Source organism: Dasypus novemcinctus, chromosome 15 (assembly GCF_030445035.2).
Source record: "Dasypus novemcinctus isolate mDasNov1 chromosome 15, mDasNov1.1.hap2, whole genome shotgun sequence".
NCBI lineage: Eukaryota > Metazoa > Chordata > Mammalia > Cingulata > Dasypodidae > Dasypus > Dasypus novemcinctus.
Genome location: NC_080687.1, coordinates 61,934,075 through 61,952,180, shown reverse-complemented (window position 1 = coordinate 61,952,180; position 18,106 = coordinate 61,934,075). Strand labels below are relative to the sequence as shown.

The following is an 18,106-nucleotide window of genomic DNA, read 5'->3' as shown; positions in this document are numbered from 1 at the left end:
GCATCAGTTGACCAGGAACGGGTGGGGAGGGCTGGGTTGGTGCGAGCATGGATGTTTTGACAATAACGGTAACACCAAGCCAGTGTGCCTTGCCCTTTGTTTGACCTTATTCTAGATATAATTTCTTATCCTCATTCAAAGCCGCCTATGGCCAGAGGGCAAGGAAAGCATAACATGAAAGAGTGTCTTGGTTTCTGTTTCGCAGACATGTCTTTTCAGGGGCAAAAATCTTGTGTGTGTGTGAACTTGTCTCCCCCCCCCCCCCCCACCCCCAGTACTGCCCTTCCCCTGTCCTGTTTAGTTGAGATGGATAATTAGAAAATAGCCTTGAAATGTCTCATTTTAAAATTTCTCATTTAAGCCTTGCATTTAAGAATGATGAGCCTAGTACTAGTCCCCATTTCAGAGGGGAGCCCATGGGGACATGGAGAGGTAAGTAACATGACCAAGTTCTTCTTCTCATTGCTACTAAAGGTGGAGCCAGAATTCATACCCAGGAGATTGACCCCAGAACCTGCCTGCCTTAGTTGTGCTGTGTCCTCACAGAAGGACCTGGCAGGGTATCTTCTGAAGAGAGCCAGAGCACATTCTTGGGTTTTATTTCCCCAATCCTTTGGTTAGAAACAATATCGATTGATTGATGATTTGTGCAAGTATTTAAAAATATCTCTGATTAAGGAAAGGAGGATCAGACCTAGAACTTCTTGGTTCTAAATATATCTAGCAGCTCTTAGGATAGAGTGGTTATGGATGGATGTTTTTATTGATGGGTTCACGGATGAATTTGTGGCTCCTTTTTTTCTGATCCCTGAGAAAGTTCAGAGTTCTGTGATGGACATTTATTTTCTGCCCCAAGAACTATTTATTCTACTAATGGAATAGAAGATTATATCTATGTTTTACTTGTTATTTCTTGAATATTATGCACAATATTTAAAAATTAATGTAGGATCCCAACATAGAAGGCTATCAGCATATTTAATAGTCATTTTTTTCAAACTATCAATACTTTCATCTCTACCCCCTTTTCACATTAAGTTTGAATTTCAAGGCAGGTAGGAATTCTTTGGCCTTTGTCTTTCTGGGCTCTGCTGGGAAGCTTATTCATTGCATTTAAGCTTTGTACCCAGCACTTGGAAATTGGTCTTTTGTATCTGTGCCTTTAAGGAAGGGGTGTGGGTTATTGATATATGGTTCTAATGAATTCACTTTTATTGCATTTTTTAAGATAATAGCATAGCAGAGTGGGTATAGCTCAATGGTTTGAGTGCCTACCTTTGATGTACGAGGTCCCAGGTTCAATCCCTTGTACCTCCCGAAAAAAAAGGTAACAGCAGAAATAAGGAGACTAATTATGAGTCTTAATACAATTTAAGCAAAATTGGATGTGTTTAAGTAAGCTTATGAAATTTAACTGTTCCCTTCAGCATCATATGAGTATTTATCAAAACCTCCAAACTTTGATCAATTCAGGGTTTTTCTTCCTAACTTAAATTTCTATATGCTAAATAAATTTTTCGACAAATATATGAGATCATCCAGGTGCTATGCACTGTGCTAGGCATTTTTAGATAAATATTTTTTATGTGCCTGCCAAGCAGTAGATCCTGTTTTAAGGCCATTGGGATATGATGGTGAACAAAACTGACAAAAATCTTTCTGGATTCTGTTGGAGGAGAGATAGAAAAAATAAATAACCACACATAATAGGTGATTATAAATGTAAAAATAAAGCACGGAAGGGTGACAGAGAATGTTGGGTGGGCTGGTTGCAATTTTAAATATTATGGTCCAGCATGGCCTCACTAAAAAGCCTTTTGTGGGTAGTGTAATGAATAAGATGGACCTTACCCTCACACAACTTACAGTCTAGTGATAAGTGCTGTTTGATGAGCTTTTCACCATGAGACTAGGGACTCTTCTAAGGCATATGTATATTTCCTCCTAATCTATTGAGATAGGGCACATTATCCTCAGTTTATCCGGGAGGAAACTGAAGCTTTGAGAGTTAATTAAATTGCCCAAATAAGAACCAGATCTGACTCCAAAGCCCATGCAGTATTATACATCTTGGCTATTGAAACATTTGTTAGGGAGGAATTATCCAGCTCTTGAGATAGAACTGCTTTATTTTTGGTTCCAATGGGTTGTGCAGTAACTTGACTGGCTCAAAGAGAGTCTGTTGTCATGAGCTTTCCCTCTGCCCTTGCACTTTTCTATTTACGGGGCCTTGGGCTTGTGCCCCTGTGGCCACAGCAGGCAAGGGAGCCACCTGGTTACGGACTTCCATGCAGTGTTTGTGTGTCAGTGATCTCTGTTTACTCCAGCAAATCATTTACTACTTGAATTCCTGGCATTACATTTCTGCGATAGGACACTAGTTTGGCTGGCCTATGTATCCTTGTGTTCAAGAACAAATTATAAATGCTCATATTTAGAAGGGAATGTGAAGTGAGTGAAAGGTTATAATGCATGCCAATGTCATTGGTGATTGTGAATATTTTTCACAGAATAGGGCATACCTTGTATTTCCAGTGATTGCTTTATTGTAATAAAAAGTAAAGAAGTGAATATGTGTTCTGGATAAGCAGGGCAGGGACTCAAGGAACTCTGCTGCACCTTCTGTGAGTGTGCTTACAATAGAATTCATGCATGGTATTAATATTATGATGTTTTTCAGTCCAGTACACCCTTTGGAGTGGGTACTGAGCATTCTTCTGGCTAATGTAATATTTCAGGGATATATGTTGACCACTAATCTGTTAAGGGGCTATCAGTAAGTATACAACTTCATGTTATTTTTCATTGTTAGCTTCTAGTGATTCTTCACTGTTTACTACTTCCAAAATTAAATGTTGTTGATTTTTAGAAGATGATATCCCTTATACTCAAGTAATAAACTATTGTTGGAGCACTTGGGCTGTGAAATATATTCTCTTTATTTACTTTCTTTGAATTACATACATACAGAAAAACATCAATAGCCTAATTGTGGTTAAAATTTTTTTTAGAAACTGAACACACTTGGGCAACAAGCTTCCTGATCAAATATATGAAATTATCAGTGCCCTAGAAACCCTCTCCCCCTCTTCCAATCACTCTGACCATTTTCCCTACAAGGGAAATCTACTATCTTGACTTCAAATAGCATGTATTTGTTTTGCCTGTTTTTATACTTTATATGAATGGAATAATGCAATCTGTACTCTTTTGTGTCTGCCTTCTTTTGTTTCACATTGTTTGTGATTTTGATCTATATAGTTGCTTGTAGTTGCAGGTAGCTCATGCTCATTGCTAAATGATATTTCATTGTGTGGGTATTCCACAACTTATCCTTTCTATTATTAAAAACCTTTTTGTGGGGAAGTGGACTTGGCCCAATGGATAGGGTGTCTGCCTACCACATGGGAGGTCCGCGGTTCAAACCCCAGGCCTCCTTGACCTGTGTGGAGCTGGCCCATGTGCAGTGCTGATGCGCACAAGGAGTGCCGTGTCACATAGGGGTGTCCCCCACGTAGGGAAGCCCTGCACGCAAGTAGTGCGCCCCATAAGGAGAGCTGCCCAGCGTGAAAGGAAGTGCAACCTGCCCAAGAATGGTGCTGCACACATGGAGAGCTGACACAAGATGACGCAACAAAAAGAAACACAGACTCCCGGTGCCACTGATAAGGATAGTAGCGGTCACAGAAGAAGACACAGAGAGCAGACAGTGGATGGGGGGAGGGGAGCAGAAGGGGAGAGAAATAAATAAAAAATAAAAAACAAAAAAAAATGTGTAGGTCTTCCAGTTTTTTGCTATTATGAATAGAGTTGTTACATACATTCTGGCATATATTTTTTGGTAAATATTTCTATTGTGTATATACCTGGGAATGGAATTACTGAGTCAGTAGTAAGCTGTATATAGTCAGCTTGAATCGATACTACCAAACAGGTTAAGAGATTAAGTGGCTTTACCGATTTACTTTTCCACCAGTACTCTGAGTGTGAATATTATTTTTGACATGTTTTTATTGGGAGTAGGAAGTGTTTGTAGGTTCATTTCAATTTGTTCTGTGGAAAGAATTGGTCATGGGTACCTCACTGATTCTTTGAAAGCTAAGTAAAGTATTTATCTCCAGTGTGTGTGTACACATATACATGTAGGCATCCGGAAAAATAATATGTATACTTTATTTTACAGAAAGGGCTCTAATATTTTCTTGTATAGACTCTTACACTGCAAAGCTCCCTCAGCAGTCATTCTAGCTCAGGCTTCTAGTCTCTCTGAGTCACACTCACTGAAACTCCTTGACTGCTCTAATGAGGGAAAGCACATTATTTTGGATGGCCCCTCCCCTTGTTAGGTGACTCATGTTGTTGCATCTTCAACACTAAGGTGATCTCTGATTCCTTTTAACTTCTCCCGTAAATTTCATACCCTTTTACAGGTGAGCAAAAGTCCCATGATTCTCGTAATAGAGTAAAATCTCTTCAGATGGAGGTTCATAACTATTTTTAATCTTTACTTTTGACTTCTGCAAGGTCATTGCTCTGGGAGACTTTGGTGAAAAATTCTGTGGAGAATGTATATGGAAACACTTTATAAAGCTGCCTTTTAAAAAAATCTTTTTAAGTTTATTTTCCCTGTTTCCCAATTTTTCTATCATGAGCACACCTTGTTTTTTTTTCCTGATTGGAAGAAATAAAATTACAAAAAAATCCAAATAATGTGTTTTTTTAAAAAAGATTTATTTATTTCCCCTTCCCCCCCACCCCAGTTGTCTGTTCTCTGTGTCTGTTTGCTGCGTCGTCTTCTTGTCCGCTTCTGTTGTCAGTGGCACGAGAATCTGTGTTTCTTTTTGTTGCATCATCTTGTTGTGTCAGCTTTCCATGTGTGCGGCACCATTCCTGGGCAGTCTGCACTTTCTTTTGCCCTGGGCGGCTCTCCTTATGGGGCACACTCCTTGTGCGTGGGGCTCCCTTATGCGGGGGACACTCCTGCAAGGCAAGGCATTCCTTGCGCGCATCAGCACTGCGCATGGGCCAGCTCCACGTGGGTCAAGGAGGCCCAGGGTTTGAACCGTGGACCTCCCATGTGGCAGACAGACGCCCTAACCACTGGGCCAAGTCCGCCGCCAAAATAATGTATTTTAAAATCAGGCTATAATGAATAAAATAATGAGAAAAAAAATCTTGCTTTTTATAGAAAAGTGACCCTTAAAGTTAATTCATGAATATGGAATATGTCTTCTGATGGATAATGTTCGGTTTCAGGTTTCTGAACTTCCAGGTGATGTTAATATTCATAGAGCTTTAAAATACAAATGAGTTTCTTCTATTTAATAATTAATACTTTAAAGTTCATAGCTATTACTTAATAGACATTTTCTTTTTTTCCTCTATAGGCAAGAAGAGACTGAGAGAAGAGTAAAAAATGTAAGATATATTTTCTCTATTGGAGCATTATAAATGTTTTTTTACTTACATGTTCTGTAATAAGGCAGCAGATCTAAAATTTCTGTAATTAAATTTGCTGGAAACTAGTAACAAACACTATATTTAAATATGCTTAAAATACATATAGTCTCACTTAAAGCATTTAAGAGGATAAACTGACTTAAGTGTGGGTGGTTGTATATTAGTGGTGTGGTAAAGACAAATAAACACAGGTTAGGACTGTTTTTCGCGAGGGGCGCAGGTCAGAAACCATCAACAAATCAGATTAAGGAAAAACATCAAACATATAGGATTCTAGATAACTGTTCACTGTAGACTTGTGTAATGTCTTTAATATTCTATATAAATTGGAAGAATTCTAAGCAGACCACAGCTTTATTTTTAAAATGAGTTCAATAGCCTTATTGATGAAGCTGAGATTATTGGTTTTAGTTGTTTATTCTAAATTTGTTGTATCAAAAATTTTGATTGCTGTAAAAGTTTGATTTTTGTTTTCATTTCATAAATTATTTCCATCTTCATATGTATTCATAGAGGGTATTAATACCTGTTGGGATCTAGGCTTTTGTTCTGAAAATTGCTCAAATTCAGGGAAATCTAGGAAGAAGAATAAAGATTTCTAGTGTCTCTGTCTCTACAAATTAAAAAGAAAGTCTTATTTTTTGATCATAGAAAAGTATGTACTGTTGTTTACCTGGAGTGCTCACCTGCATTTGAGCTTGCAATTATGTTTTTAAATAGACTCATTTTGTCATTTCATGCTTAAAAATTTTTTTTATTTAAGGTTTTGATAACATTGTACTGGCTGGGAAGAAAAGCACAAAGTAACCCCTATTACCATGGTCCCTGTCTTAATCTAAAGGCTTTTGAGAATCTTTTAGGACAAGCCCTGACTAAGGTAAGAAAACTTTATCTGTATGACTCTAGCTAGTACCTTCTTCTCTTCTCCTCCTCCTCCTCCTCCACCTCTTCTTCCCTTCTCCTCCCTAACAAATATGGCAGCTCGGGCTATCTTTGCTCCATTCTGGGTTGGGCTGAGTAGAGAGGATTGTTACTTATTTGCTAGCTTTATATGCCACCACCAAGAAGTGAGTCTATTTCAGAGCAGTTTCCAGAGTTTAGAAACCATCTTATTTTGGATGACTTAATGACATATTCATTTGCTTCCTTTTTTTGCTACTTTATACAATATAAAATTAACTGTTTCTATACTCATTATAAAATGTAACCTGTAGTAGAGAGGTACTTCCAGGACTATTAAAACATGTAGAAGTTACTCAGTTTCTTCATCTCGATGAGTTTTTGTCATGAATTATATTATATCTCTATTGCTCACATTCCAAAATCCTACAAGTCTACCCTAGTGCTTCTGTTTCCTAAAATAGAAGATGTTCAGTGAAACTTGTTGAGGTTTGTAGGTTAGAATGCTTTGTTTTACACACATTTCTAGTTCTCACATTCTGGAATCAACGTGACAGCTTTTAGAGAACTTAAATATCCTTAAAGACTATTTGAGCAGAGTGCTACCAGACTGACAGTGATTCTGCCAATACATCATTCATAGAAGACCCACCTGGGAAAATTAACTTTTTTACAGAGTATTTATCCAGGGAACTTTTAGTGCTCAGATGAAAATTTGTGATCAAAATTATTTTATCGCCATCATATTAACAGTAGTTGCTTTTAGGGTTTTGTGTGTGTGTGTGTGTGATGATTAAATGATATAAAACCAATAAGGCATTTGGTATTAGTCCCTGGCACATTCTAAGGATACAATAATGTTAGTTACCATGCTTGGCAGATGGAAACTTTAGGTCAGGATGAAAATGGCCACCTTGCCTTAAATGTACCCTGATGATTCATTGTTTTGCCTGAGCCCAGTCACTGCCATTATAGAGAGATGGGATTAAGAATCTAGAAGGGTCAGGTATGGTTTTATGTTTTTGTTTTTTAATTGTAAGGAGTTGTCAGCACTCTTTTCAAGTTCCTTGAATCAGTTAATTCAGGTCATAGTTGAGATATTAACATGCCACGGGCATTGTACTAGGCACTGGGAAAATACAGGAGGCGGAGGATGCTTCCTTACGGAGGACCTCCTTTGTTGGAGATAGAGGAGCAGATAGGTCACTGTGATGCAGGAGGGGTAAGGCTCTGCTGGGGGAGTGTGCACAGGCTTCAGGCACAAGGAGATCCTTGCCGTACAGGGATTTCAGCTGAGGGAATATATTTAGTTTAGAACAATGTAGGACTTTGGCTCATTTATTAGTGTTCCTTTATAGCCTTTGGTCCAGGTTATTGGACATACTGGCTCAGGTTGAATAATCCTGGTACAATGTTTGGATTTTTTCTGTCATAAGTGCCAGAATAAGAGTGGGTAAAGTAATATTTTTTTGCTAGATAAAACTATAGTTGTGGTTCCATTTTTCCATAATTATGGAGTGAGGATAGCTGTAAGAGGTATTTGATTATCTTTTATTAGGACCATTTTGTATCATTGTATTCTCAAGCTTTTCCCATTTAAATAGATAACACTTAATCGCCAACCAGAAATAACAATTAAAAAATACTTGGGATATCTGTCACACCTGAGTCATTGTATAAGTTGAAGGTGACTCATCAGGGTGAATTCCTCCTTAACAACCTGATACCAGGGTCATTCCCAGGTTTTTATTAGGTCAAAAATCATCTCACTGTATGAGAATTCATAGGCTTCAACAAGTACTATTCTAAGAGCCTAGATGAATCTAAAGTTTAATTTTATATTTATACTTATTTTTATTTTTTGTGAAGTATCTTGGTGGTAATAGCACTAGACTCAGCTCTCCATCTGCCTGGGGATAGTAAGGTCCAAGGAAGGCGCCTGCATTTTCATGACCGAATGTCAGCTCTGACGCCAGAGTGTCTGGCATCTAAAGCATATGAAATCTCTAACTACTACACCTTTTTGGTGCTTCAAATACTTGTTAAATAATTCTACCGTGAACCGATGGATCCAGTGTAAGTCAGAAGTATTACTGAGATAACGTATTTGTGAGAAAGCCAAAATGTCTAATTATTCATTTTAAACATTCTTTTTTCAACTTTATTCATGTGTTGGAAATATTCCTAAGTAAAGGTTGAAATAATAGTACAATGAATACCAAGGTATATACCATCTGATCCAATTATTAAAAATTTCTCATCTTTTCCTTATTTATGTATGCAACTATATTTTTACTTAACCATTTCAAGGTAAATTACAGATACCGTGATATCTTCTAAATACTTCAGCAGACATCTCTTAAAAATAAGAATATTCTTCTATGTAGTCATAATGCCTAATATACCTAAGAAAATTCATAAATATTCCCCATTACCATCTAATATCAAGTATATTCAAAATTTCCCATTTGTTTTCTAAATACCTTTCCTAACTGTTTTTATGTGAACAATAATTTAATCAAGGTTCCTAAATTACATTTGGTTGTTAAGAATTCCTACATTCTTTAAAGTGTGTCCATATTAGTGAACTCATTTGAAAGTAATATTCCTAATGTTTACTATAATAACAAAAATACCTTCACTGGACTAAAAATTATATAGTTACAAGATATTCATTGATTACTGTGTGTCAGGATTGTGCTAACTGCTTAGTAAATTTTACTTAAATCCCACTTCTAAAAAGTCCACTTAAAATATTTTGCCATTAACTTCCAAAAAGGAATGCTAATTTAAAAAATGCTTATTTTGAGTAAGTTCTATATAGTTTTCAAACCTATGATAATAACCTTTACCATATTTCAATGAATCCCTTATATGATCCAAACAAATATTTTAGATCCAGGGCGAATAAATTTTATATGGCAGCAAACAAATGTGCTTCCCTTGATTCAGCAAGGAAGACAGCCCAACTGTTAGAAATGCAGACATAAATTCAGTAAAATAAATAAATCTTGTGAAGTGTTTGCCTGCTGTCTCTGCCCTTTTTTTAAAAAGTAATTTTTAAAAAATTCAAATTTCTTTTTCTTTATTAAACTCTTCCTCCTTAATGTTAAACAGACAATACTACTTTATTAAATAATGTTGAATACGTCCTAGTGTTACATGAATGCCAGGATGTTAATTGTGGAAAAACAGTGTTTTAGTTTCTAGTTGCTGACACAAATACCGTACAAAGGCTTGGCCTATCAACAGGAATTTATTGGCTCACAGTTTCAGTGGCCTGAAGGCTTGCTTCCTCCGGCTGTCAGTACCTTCTGGCTGGCTGACAGTTTGGGGGTTCCTTGGCCTTTCTATCACATGGCATTCCTCCCGGCAGCGTCTTCTCCTTTCCCTTCTGGGTACCACTGATTTTTAGCTTCTGGCTGCTCCCTGTGGCTTCCTCTCTGTGTCCAATTTCCTTTGCTTATAGGACTTTAGCCATCTTGGATTAAGTGGTGTTCGGGCACACCTTAACTAAAACATCTTCAAAGGTCCTGTTCACACCTATGGGAGCAGGGGTTGGGCCCTGAACACTGAGCATGAGTTTTGTGGGGGATATGACTCATTCGCCAACAAACAGCTACAGATTTATTTTCTGATTTTTATCAGTTTTCTTCTTAGGCTCAACAGGGAAATCTCCTTGCCTCACTTATCAAATGAAGTACAACTTGAGTTATGTAAACAAACAAGTAATGACCAATTAAAATTTTGGAAGTTTAAGCTCATTTGGTCTTCTTTTAAAAACATTTCTTTAGGCACTTGAAGACTCCAGCTGCCTGAACAGAAGTGGCAGGGACAGTGGCTACGGTGATACCTGGTGCACTGATCACGGAGAATTTCCAACTTCTCCAGCTAACTATAAGAGAGAAGATTCCTTTGAGAGCTTGTACTCTTTAGGGTCTAGGTCATTCACAAGCTGCTCTTCGGATATCACACTGAAAGGGGAAAGTGAAGGTGAGTTGTATTTTGGCTTTTTATTTTTGTTTGCATATTAAGAGAAAATTGGGGAGGGAGTAGGAAAATGTAGAGAGAACTATTTAGGCAAAAATTCCACCAACAAGTGGATTTTCATAGACCTGAGTGTAATTGGAGGTTTCTTTTCTTTTTGCTAATTTTTTTCCTCCTTCATTGTGGTGATAGTTTACTTTCGGGGATGGGGGGAGCAGACAGTTAACTGTGACTTGTTGTATCAGTGCTAATCTATGCTGATTCTTCCCTTCAGATTTAGGTTCGAGAGTCTGTGCCTATGAGATCTATTAGGTGATATATAACTAAACATAAAAAAGAATTTAAATAGGATTCTAAAAAACAAATTGTTCTTTTTCCTGCGTAATTTCCAAGTAATATTTTTTCTTCCCTTCTCTTACTTTCCCCTAAAATATAAAAAAGGCTCCCTTAATAAAAAGCAGGGAAATAATTATTTACTTAATTTCTATCCCATGGAAGAAATAATTGGTATCTATCATGATAGAATATTATGTTAAACTTTGATAGATTGAGTAATAATGCTACTGTGTTATTCGAAAACCTCTTTTGCTCCTATCAGGTTTGAGCTAACCTAGGATAGTGTGTGATGACATTGTCTTAATGAAAGCCGTTTAACAAAATGAGAAGGAATCTTTTTTCAAAATTTCAGTATCGTGACTAAATCAGTTATTTACATGCAAGTCTTATACCTATTGGTGTCAAGTGATGTCAGCAATTTCTGATTGCAAATCTCGAGCTACTGAAATTTGACTAGGTTGAAAACCACAAATAATGTTTCTTGAAATAAATTCTGTGCTTCCATCATTATCAACACGAAAAAATGAAGAGAGTTGGGATTGTGCATCTGCAAAAGATTGTTAGGTGTTTCATTTGCTTGCTTATTTTGAATGTTACCTTTATGTTTCTAATTTTTTTCTTAGTACTTTTGTTATGAAAAATTTCAGACATCAGCAAAGTTGAAAGAATTTTAGGGAACCACCATGTACCTTTCACCATAACATTTTATTATACTTGCTCTATCACTTATCTGCCCTTCTGTCACTCTCTCTATCCATTCATTCATCCGTTTTTTTATTTTCTTGGAGGCATTTCAGAGTAAATTACATAGTACACTTGGCCTCAGTACTTCAGCATTCACATTACTGACTAGATTTCAATCTTTAGGTTGTTTTTCTTTTGATAAAAATTACATATGATAAAAGTTACAGTGAATTTGTTTTTCAGAAATAAAATTAAGAATTTATTAAGCATTGTAATAAAAAACCACATTCTTTATTTTAGAATAGTTCTATTATTTAAAAATAAATATGAATGGCTCTTTAAGAGTTAGCCTTTATAATTACTCTTGCATTTTTTGGTTTGCTATCTAGGTGTGGCATTTTCATGGCCCAAATGGCTATTTCAATACTTTTAAGGAAATGTATCTCAGTTTATTATTCATCTGAATGATTACAGCCATAAAAGCAGAGGCTGAAATTCTCAATCCAATAGATGGCATTATCCTTACTAAAGAACTTAAAATGTGCAGTGTTTTGAGGGTATGCAGGAAGATACAGACTAAAATCAGATTCAGTCTTGTGGTCAAATGGTGTGGATTCAAAGTCCTCACCTTAGATGCTTCTTAAGTTGGATGTCTGGTACATGTAACATCAAGCAAGGACCACTGTCACTAGCTTCCTGATCTCCGGAAAGGAGTTGTAGAGTGTGGAAGCGAAGTGTTGGTTATTAAAACTGGTGAGAAAAAAGAAATGTCAGCCTGGGAGCCACCAGAATGATGTTAAAGCTTTTCTGTGATCAATATATTAAAATGCTACTGCTCCCCAACTGTAGTCCCAAATTGATGGTCACAATTAATACTTTAATATTTCTTGAAACCTCTTATCTCAAGAATGATATTTGCTTCCTGTGATCTTAAAAAAGATTTTCACTTAAAAAATTCAGAAGTGGAGCAATCTATTTGAGATTTAAAATTTCACAGGTGCTCATTTTGGCAAGAATCATTAGTATATTTATTGGAAATATTTAGGAGATGGTTAAAACAAAGCACCAGATTATTAATTACTAATCCTCTTGGTCACAGCTGTTTATACTTTCTCCCTTTTTTGCCATGACTCTCTGTAATGAGTTCCTCTTACATACCCATGTACTAAACTACTTCCTGTAACTATTGTAAGTGGTATTTACTGTAGATTCCTGTCAGGCTGGAGGGAGGGGACAAGTCCACCTTTAGCTCAGCTTAACCCTGCAGGTGCCCTGTGTGCTAAAAGCACATCGGTATTGTGCACAGCCAGCCTCTGAGAGATCTTTGGTGGGAAGCAAACATTTCCAAAGAAAGGCAAGCATAGAGGCAAAAAGAGAAACAACTCCACTTAAATTATAGTGGTGTTCTTTAATTGTTTTACTTCCTGTGTTTTTAAAAAAGCAGATTTATTATTATTAATTTTTAAGAGAGCAGACCAGTATTGTGTCTCTCTGTCCTTGAGGTATATCAAAGGGTATTCTTTTGAATTTGTGCTTAAATAATTGTGGGTCAAAATACAAGGTTCCCACTGTAATTTCCATGGCCACCCTCAGAAAAGTTCTTGAGTTCTGCCCTCTTATTTAGGCCGACAACCTGAGATTCCTTTGGGATTTTAGAAGTCCTCAGTCCAGCTTCATATCAAGTGTGTGACTCTTGTTCATAGGGGTCGTAATCTTCGCTTTTTTCTTCTCTATTTCCTCCCTTCTCTCTCCGCTTCCATAATTGTTAGATAACTGCATGCCTTATTTTAAGTTACCGAGTTTCCCTGGCTTACATTTTTATCTCATTTTAAGTGTCTTGCTTGATTGCTAGATTTGACACATTATATCGACACAATTTTGTGAGAGAATGAGAAGAAAAGGGTTTGGCTTTAAAATTGGGACTTTTTCTGCTTAGAGTGTGCAACAGCGAAAGAATGTACCACATGTACCTCCAGTACCAAAGCCAGTTCCTTCTAATGGATCTTATCACAACTTCATGACCAATTTCTAAAAATATTCCCTGCAGTTAACAGTAGCAGCACTAGGTTTCCAAGGGAAAGACAAAGCAGGCATGCTGTGTGGGTTTCAGTTAGATGAAAAATCTGGAGAGTAAAGCAAATTCTCATGCCATTTTTTTGTGTGTGTTTTTTTCACTAGGTTGTGAAAGTGACACAGATTCTGAATTTACATTCAAAATGCAGGATTACAATAAAGATGATATGTCATATCGAAGGATTTCGGCCATTGAACCGAAGTCTGCTTTGCCATTCAATCGTTTTTTACCCAATAAGAGTAGACAGCCATCCTATGTGCCGGCGCCTTTGAGGAAGAAAAAGCCAGACAAAAATGAAGATAACAGAAGGAGCTGGGCAAGCCCGGTCTATACAGAAGCAGATGGAACACTTTCAAGGTACTGGGATGCAAACTAACCATTAAGTTTTAAAATTCAGTATGCTTTGTGAATTTGGTGGGATATTTAAATATGGTAAAAAGAATGGATTTTTAAAATGTATTTTGTACATACGTAGTAAATTTCACTAATGGAAATGTTTCTTTTTCCTTGTCTATATTTTTAATCATACATACCTTGAAGATAGAGCTTCCATTTTAGAAAGTCAGCATATGTTTTGCCCATTCTTTTTTTAGAAACATACTTTCAGTTTATGGGTATATATTTCAGCTTACTGAATGACTTATATTGTTCATTGTGAGTTCTGCTGTGTTATTTTCTTCCATTTTTTTTCCTGTTTTTATTGATCTCAGTGGACATGAAAAGAATCCTTTAATTTCCCATCAAATTAGCAGAACAGAATGTGATTTTTCAAATTCAGCTTCCTACCAGATGGAGGTGTGTGGTTCTGAAAGTGGTTCTGACTCTGAGGATGAACAAAGGTTGCCTGACATAATTTTGGATGACTTAGCCAATCGTAGATTCCAAGTGAAAAAGAAGCCTGAGCGTTTCATCTTGAAAACCATCTCTCCTAACACTTGTTCACAAACATTATCTCCTGCTGATCTGTTAGCCACTGGGCTGTACAAACCGATGAGGTCAGACATATTTATCCCGGATCTGAATGCCTGCGCCACGAATTTTAATACAAAAAGTAACACCCCAAAATGTTTACTTTTGTCCCTTCCTTTTAACACAGTTTGTAATTAAGTATCTGTAGCCCTTGTCCTGCATCTAGGTGTTCTCTAAATAAAATGAGATGCTGTGATAATGCCTTAACTTTCTTCTAGGAGCTGTGGTGATAAGAATGGGAATTAATTTGCTTCATTCACAGTGGTGTGAACTTTGTGAGCCAGAAAGCATGCCTTTTGTGTTCTGTGTCACAAATTGGTCATACAGTATCTTAACTGGTTGGATGTTTTGAACAGCAACCAGAGGAGGACTTGGGGCACAAACATGGAGAACTGGACAACCATACCAAAAGCCTCAATCACTTCTTGTTATCTGGAAGAGGAAGAAGAAAAGACAACAAGCACACCCCACAATGTAAAGGATGATCTTTATGTGCGAAAGATAAGTCCAGTAATGCCAAATCCAGGGAATGCTTTTGATCAGTTTCTTCCCAAATGTTGGCTCCCAGAAGATGTGAACTGGAAAAGAATAAAAAGGGACACTTGCAAGCCATGGTATAAGGAGTTTCAGGGATTCAGGTTTGTCTTTTTTGCATGTTTTTGTTGTTTCAGTATTCATCCACTACCCCAACTGGATGCATCCTAGATGCACTCCTTGTGCGAGAGGTAGAGAAAGATTAATTTTCCCTCTAACATCTGTATAACTTCTGTCATGGAAAAGAATTGCTGTTGAAGTTTAAACTTGAGGATCTGGATCTTCTATACATACTCATAGCTTGGCATTATTTTGAGGAGTTTCATTTATCTCCGGTTCTTTGTCTCCCTCCCACCTTCCTTTCTCCGTATCACTCCGCAGTAGAAGGAATTCAGACTCTGAGGATGAGGACTTGGGCTCTGATCGAAGCCCTGCTGTTTTAAGTAGAGTACAAAAAGCAGAGCATAGCCCAGACACCAGCTTCCAGAGACGCTCGCTCTTGCAGGAACTGTTAGCTACCAAACAGGTCAAAATGTCTCGGGACACACATGCCGACAGGAGAACCAGCGGTGCCTCGGATGAGCCCAGGTGGACTCTCTGCATGAGCCTGCCCGCTTGGAGTCTGCCACAGGCACCTGCCCATTTTTGCTGCTGCATTAACACCTAAGACCTGACTATGCTGCCTCTTATTCTCTTAATATTTTTAGTATAGAACCATACTAGATAAAATGCTGCTTTCTGTGTGGGCATGCAAGCTTGGATTAAACATAACGTATTTAGCACAGTAATGTGCAAGGCAGTACATATTTACATCTGCCATAGTTGTCATTTCTTTTGGAAAACCATTTCTAAAAATGCTTTTTCTGAAGTTTACCTAACTTTACTGTTGTGCTGTGTGTGCAGATGTGGAGAAAGGAAATGTCTTTTGAACAGAGACTGGAAAGGGCAAGTCTGGTGGGAAAATGCAAAGAAAAGAAACATCAAGGCCTTTCATAAAACTTCAGAGCACTTTAATTTTTATCTGCTGAATGCACATCTTATTGCATAAAGGTCACGATGCCCAATCCTCAGAACTTTTCAAGCTCTGTCATTATGCCTAAAAGGAGGAGGAAGGGTGGAAGTGGAGTGTCATTTATCAGGGATTTGTCCTTGGTCCTGGACCTTGATGATGTCCCCCTTCCTGAGAAGTACACTTTGCCCGTGTTTCTTTAAATGGTTTCCAGTAAAATCAACAGTCATGGCACTAATTGCTAGTCTTTTTTTCCAAGCAAGGTCCCCTCCCATGACCCCCTAAAACAATTCACCTACAGTAACTGGCTAGTTGGTCTTTTACCTAATAGCCTTTTCTCCCAAACTTAATACGATTCTCCTTTCCTTTTTCTTTTCTATGCTTCAGTCAATTTTTATTACTTCAGGCTCTTCAAACATACTCTGATGATGTCTTATCTTCTGAAACAAATACAAAAATTGATCCCACTTCTGGTCCAAGGCTCATAACACGCAGAAAGACTCTTTCTCATGCACCAGGATATAGAAGAGATAATCTCGAGATGTCAGCCCTAGATCCCGACTTAGAAAATGATGATTTCTTTGTGAGGAAAATTGGGGCTTTCCATGCAAATCCATGTGTTCTACAAGCTTTCGAAGATTTGAGAAGATTCTCTGAGCAAGATGATTCTGTAGAGCGAGACATAATCTTGCAGTGTCGAGAAGGTGAACTTGTACTTCCAGATTTAGAAAGAGATGATATGATTGTTCGCCGAATTCCAGCTCAGAAGAAAGAGGTGCCTCTCTCGGGGGCTCCAGATAGATACCAGCCAGTGCCTTTCCCTGAACCCTGGACTCTTCCTCCGGAAATTCAAGCAAAATTTCTCTGTGTGCTTGAAAGGACAAGCCCATCCAAAGAAAGAAGTAATAGTTGTAGAGTGCTAGTTCCTTCTTATCGGCAGAAGAAAGATGACATGCTGACTCGTAAGATCCAGTCTTGGAAATTAGGAACTCCTGTGGCTCCAATCAGTTTCACCCCTGGTCCCTGCAGTGAGACGGACTTACAGAAATGGGAGGCCATTCGCGAGGCCAGCAGACTTAGGCACAAGAAACGGCTGATGGTTGAGAGGTCAGAGTGTGTTTCTGCAAGGGTTGTGTTTGTAATGGATGGCCTTGTGTAACTTTCCTTGTGCGAGAAAGCAGCATATCATATTGTTCAACCATGCATGCTACATGCCATTTTGATGCATCCTGTTTGTTTGTTTATTTAGCTTTGAGAAAGCTGTAGTTATTTTGTAGAAAACGTGCAATTCCATATTTGCACATCTTTAAATTCACTTACGTGAGGCTTCTTTAAGAAGGTGGATGCCTGAATCTTGCCATTGGCCTTAAAATTATGGTACTGTTTTCTAGCATGACGTTTCATGAAAATGTTTTGCAATTACATTTACAGACTTTTATTCTCATGTTCAGGCATTTCTGAAAGTCTGGTTATAGTTTGGTTTTATGTGTTTCATGTATATTTTGGAGTATCTGTGATTTCTGTGTAAAAATGTCCCTTAAAATATGGCATTGCAAATTTCATTTAACTTGATTTTCTGCTTTTAACCTAGGTTTCTTTGATTATCAATTTTTGACTTTTATTTATAGTTTGAAGTTCAATGTAAAGTTCATTAAAATGCATGATTTACTCTCTGCTGAATTTCACATGTATGTAATTACGATCATTTTGGTAATAATTGAGTCTGCATTTTTGTTTAAGCAACTTGTGTTTTAGGTGAATGTTCAGTTTGTTGAACATAGGAATGGACAAATGTCATCAGGTTGAATAAAATTAGTAGACCCAAAGGTAAATTTGTTTGTCTGTGAAAACAGGAAGCATTTTCTTATGGATTTGTTGGTTCAAAGTAGATCACGAAACCCTTGCTTAAGTCTAAATTCCTTGAGCTGTGAGATTGGTGAGAACCTGGGATGTGAGTAAAAATATGGCTAAAGAAACAGCCTTTTGAGATTTGTCCATCTCTAGCTAGTCTCTTAAGTTAATGATGTTGAACATTTAAACATTAAAAAACTGGAAAAGTGTCTTTCTTTAATTTTTGGTTTTCTGGTTTCTTAGACTCTTTCAAAAGATTTATGGTGAGAATGGGTAAGTTTTGTGGTTAACAGTGAAAAAAA

At 37.4% G+C, this 18,106-nt stretch overlaps 1 protein-coding gene across 10 annotated transcripts in view; it reads left to right on the top strand.

The window, feature by feature from the left end:
* Positions 1–18,106, top strand: part of LMO7 (LIM domain 7) — a 231,272-nt gene that overhangs the window by 167,053 nt on the left and 46,113 nt on the right. For 3 of the 10 annotated variants that reach the window (XM_058276567.2, XM_058276571.2, XM_058276568.2), the window contains 7 exons: positions 5,388–5,418; positions 6,224–6,337; positions 10,155–10,353; positions 13,546–13,798; positions 14,767–15,048; positions 16,341–17,060; positions 18,048–18,077. In XM_058276567.2, the coding sequence (XP_058132550.1) occupies positions 5,388–5,418; positions 6,224–6,337; positions 10,155–10,353; positions 13,546–13,798; positions 14,767–15,048; positions 16,341–17,060; positions 18,048–18,077 (1,629 nt within the window). Of the gene's footprint in view, positions 1–5,387; positions 5,419–6,223; positions 6,338–10,154; positions 10,354–13,545; positions 13,799–14,151; positions 14,437–14,766; positions 15,049–15,325; positions 15,533–16,340; positions 17,061–18,047; positions 18,078–18,106 lie in introns of all 10 variants that reach the window. The other 7 variants (XM_058276576.2, XM_058276574.2, XM_071208252.1 and 4 more) reach the window with 3 other exon arrangements.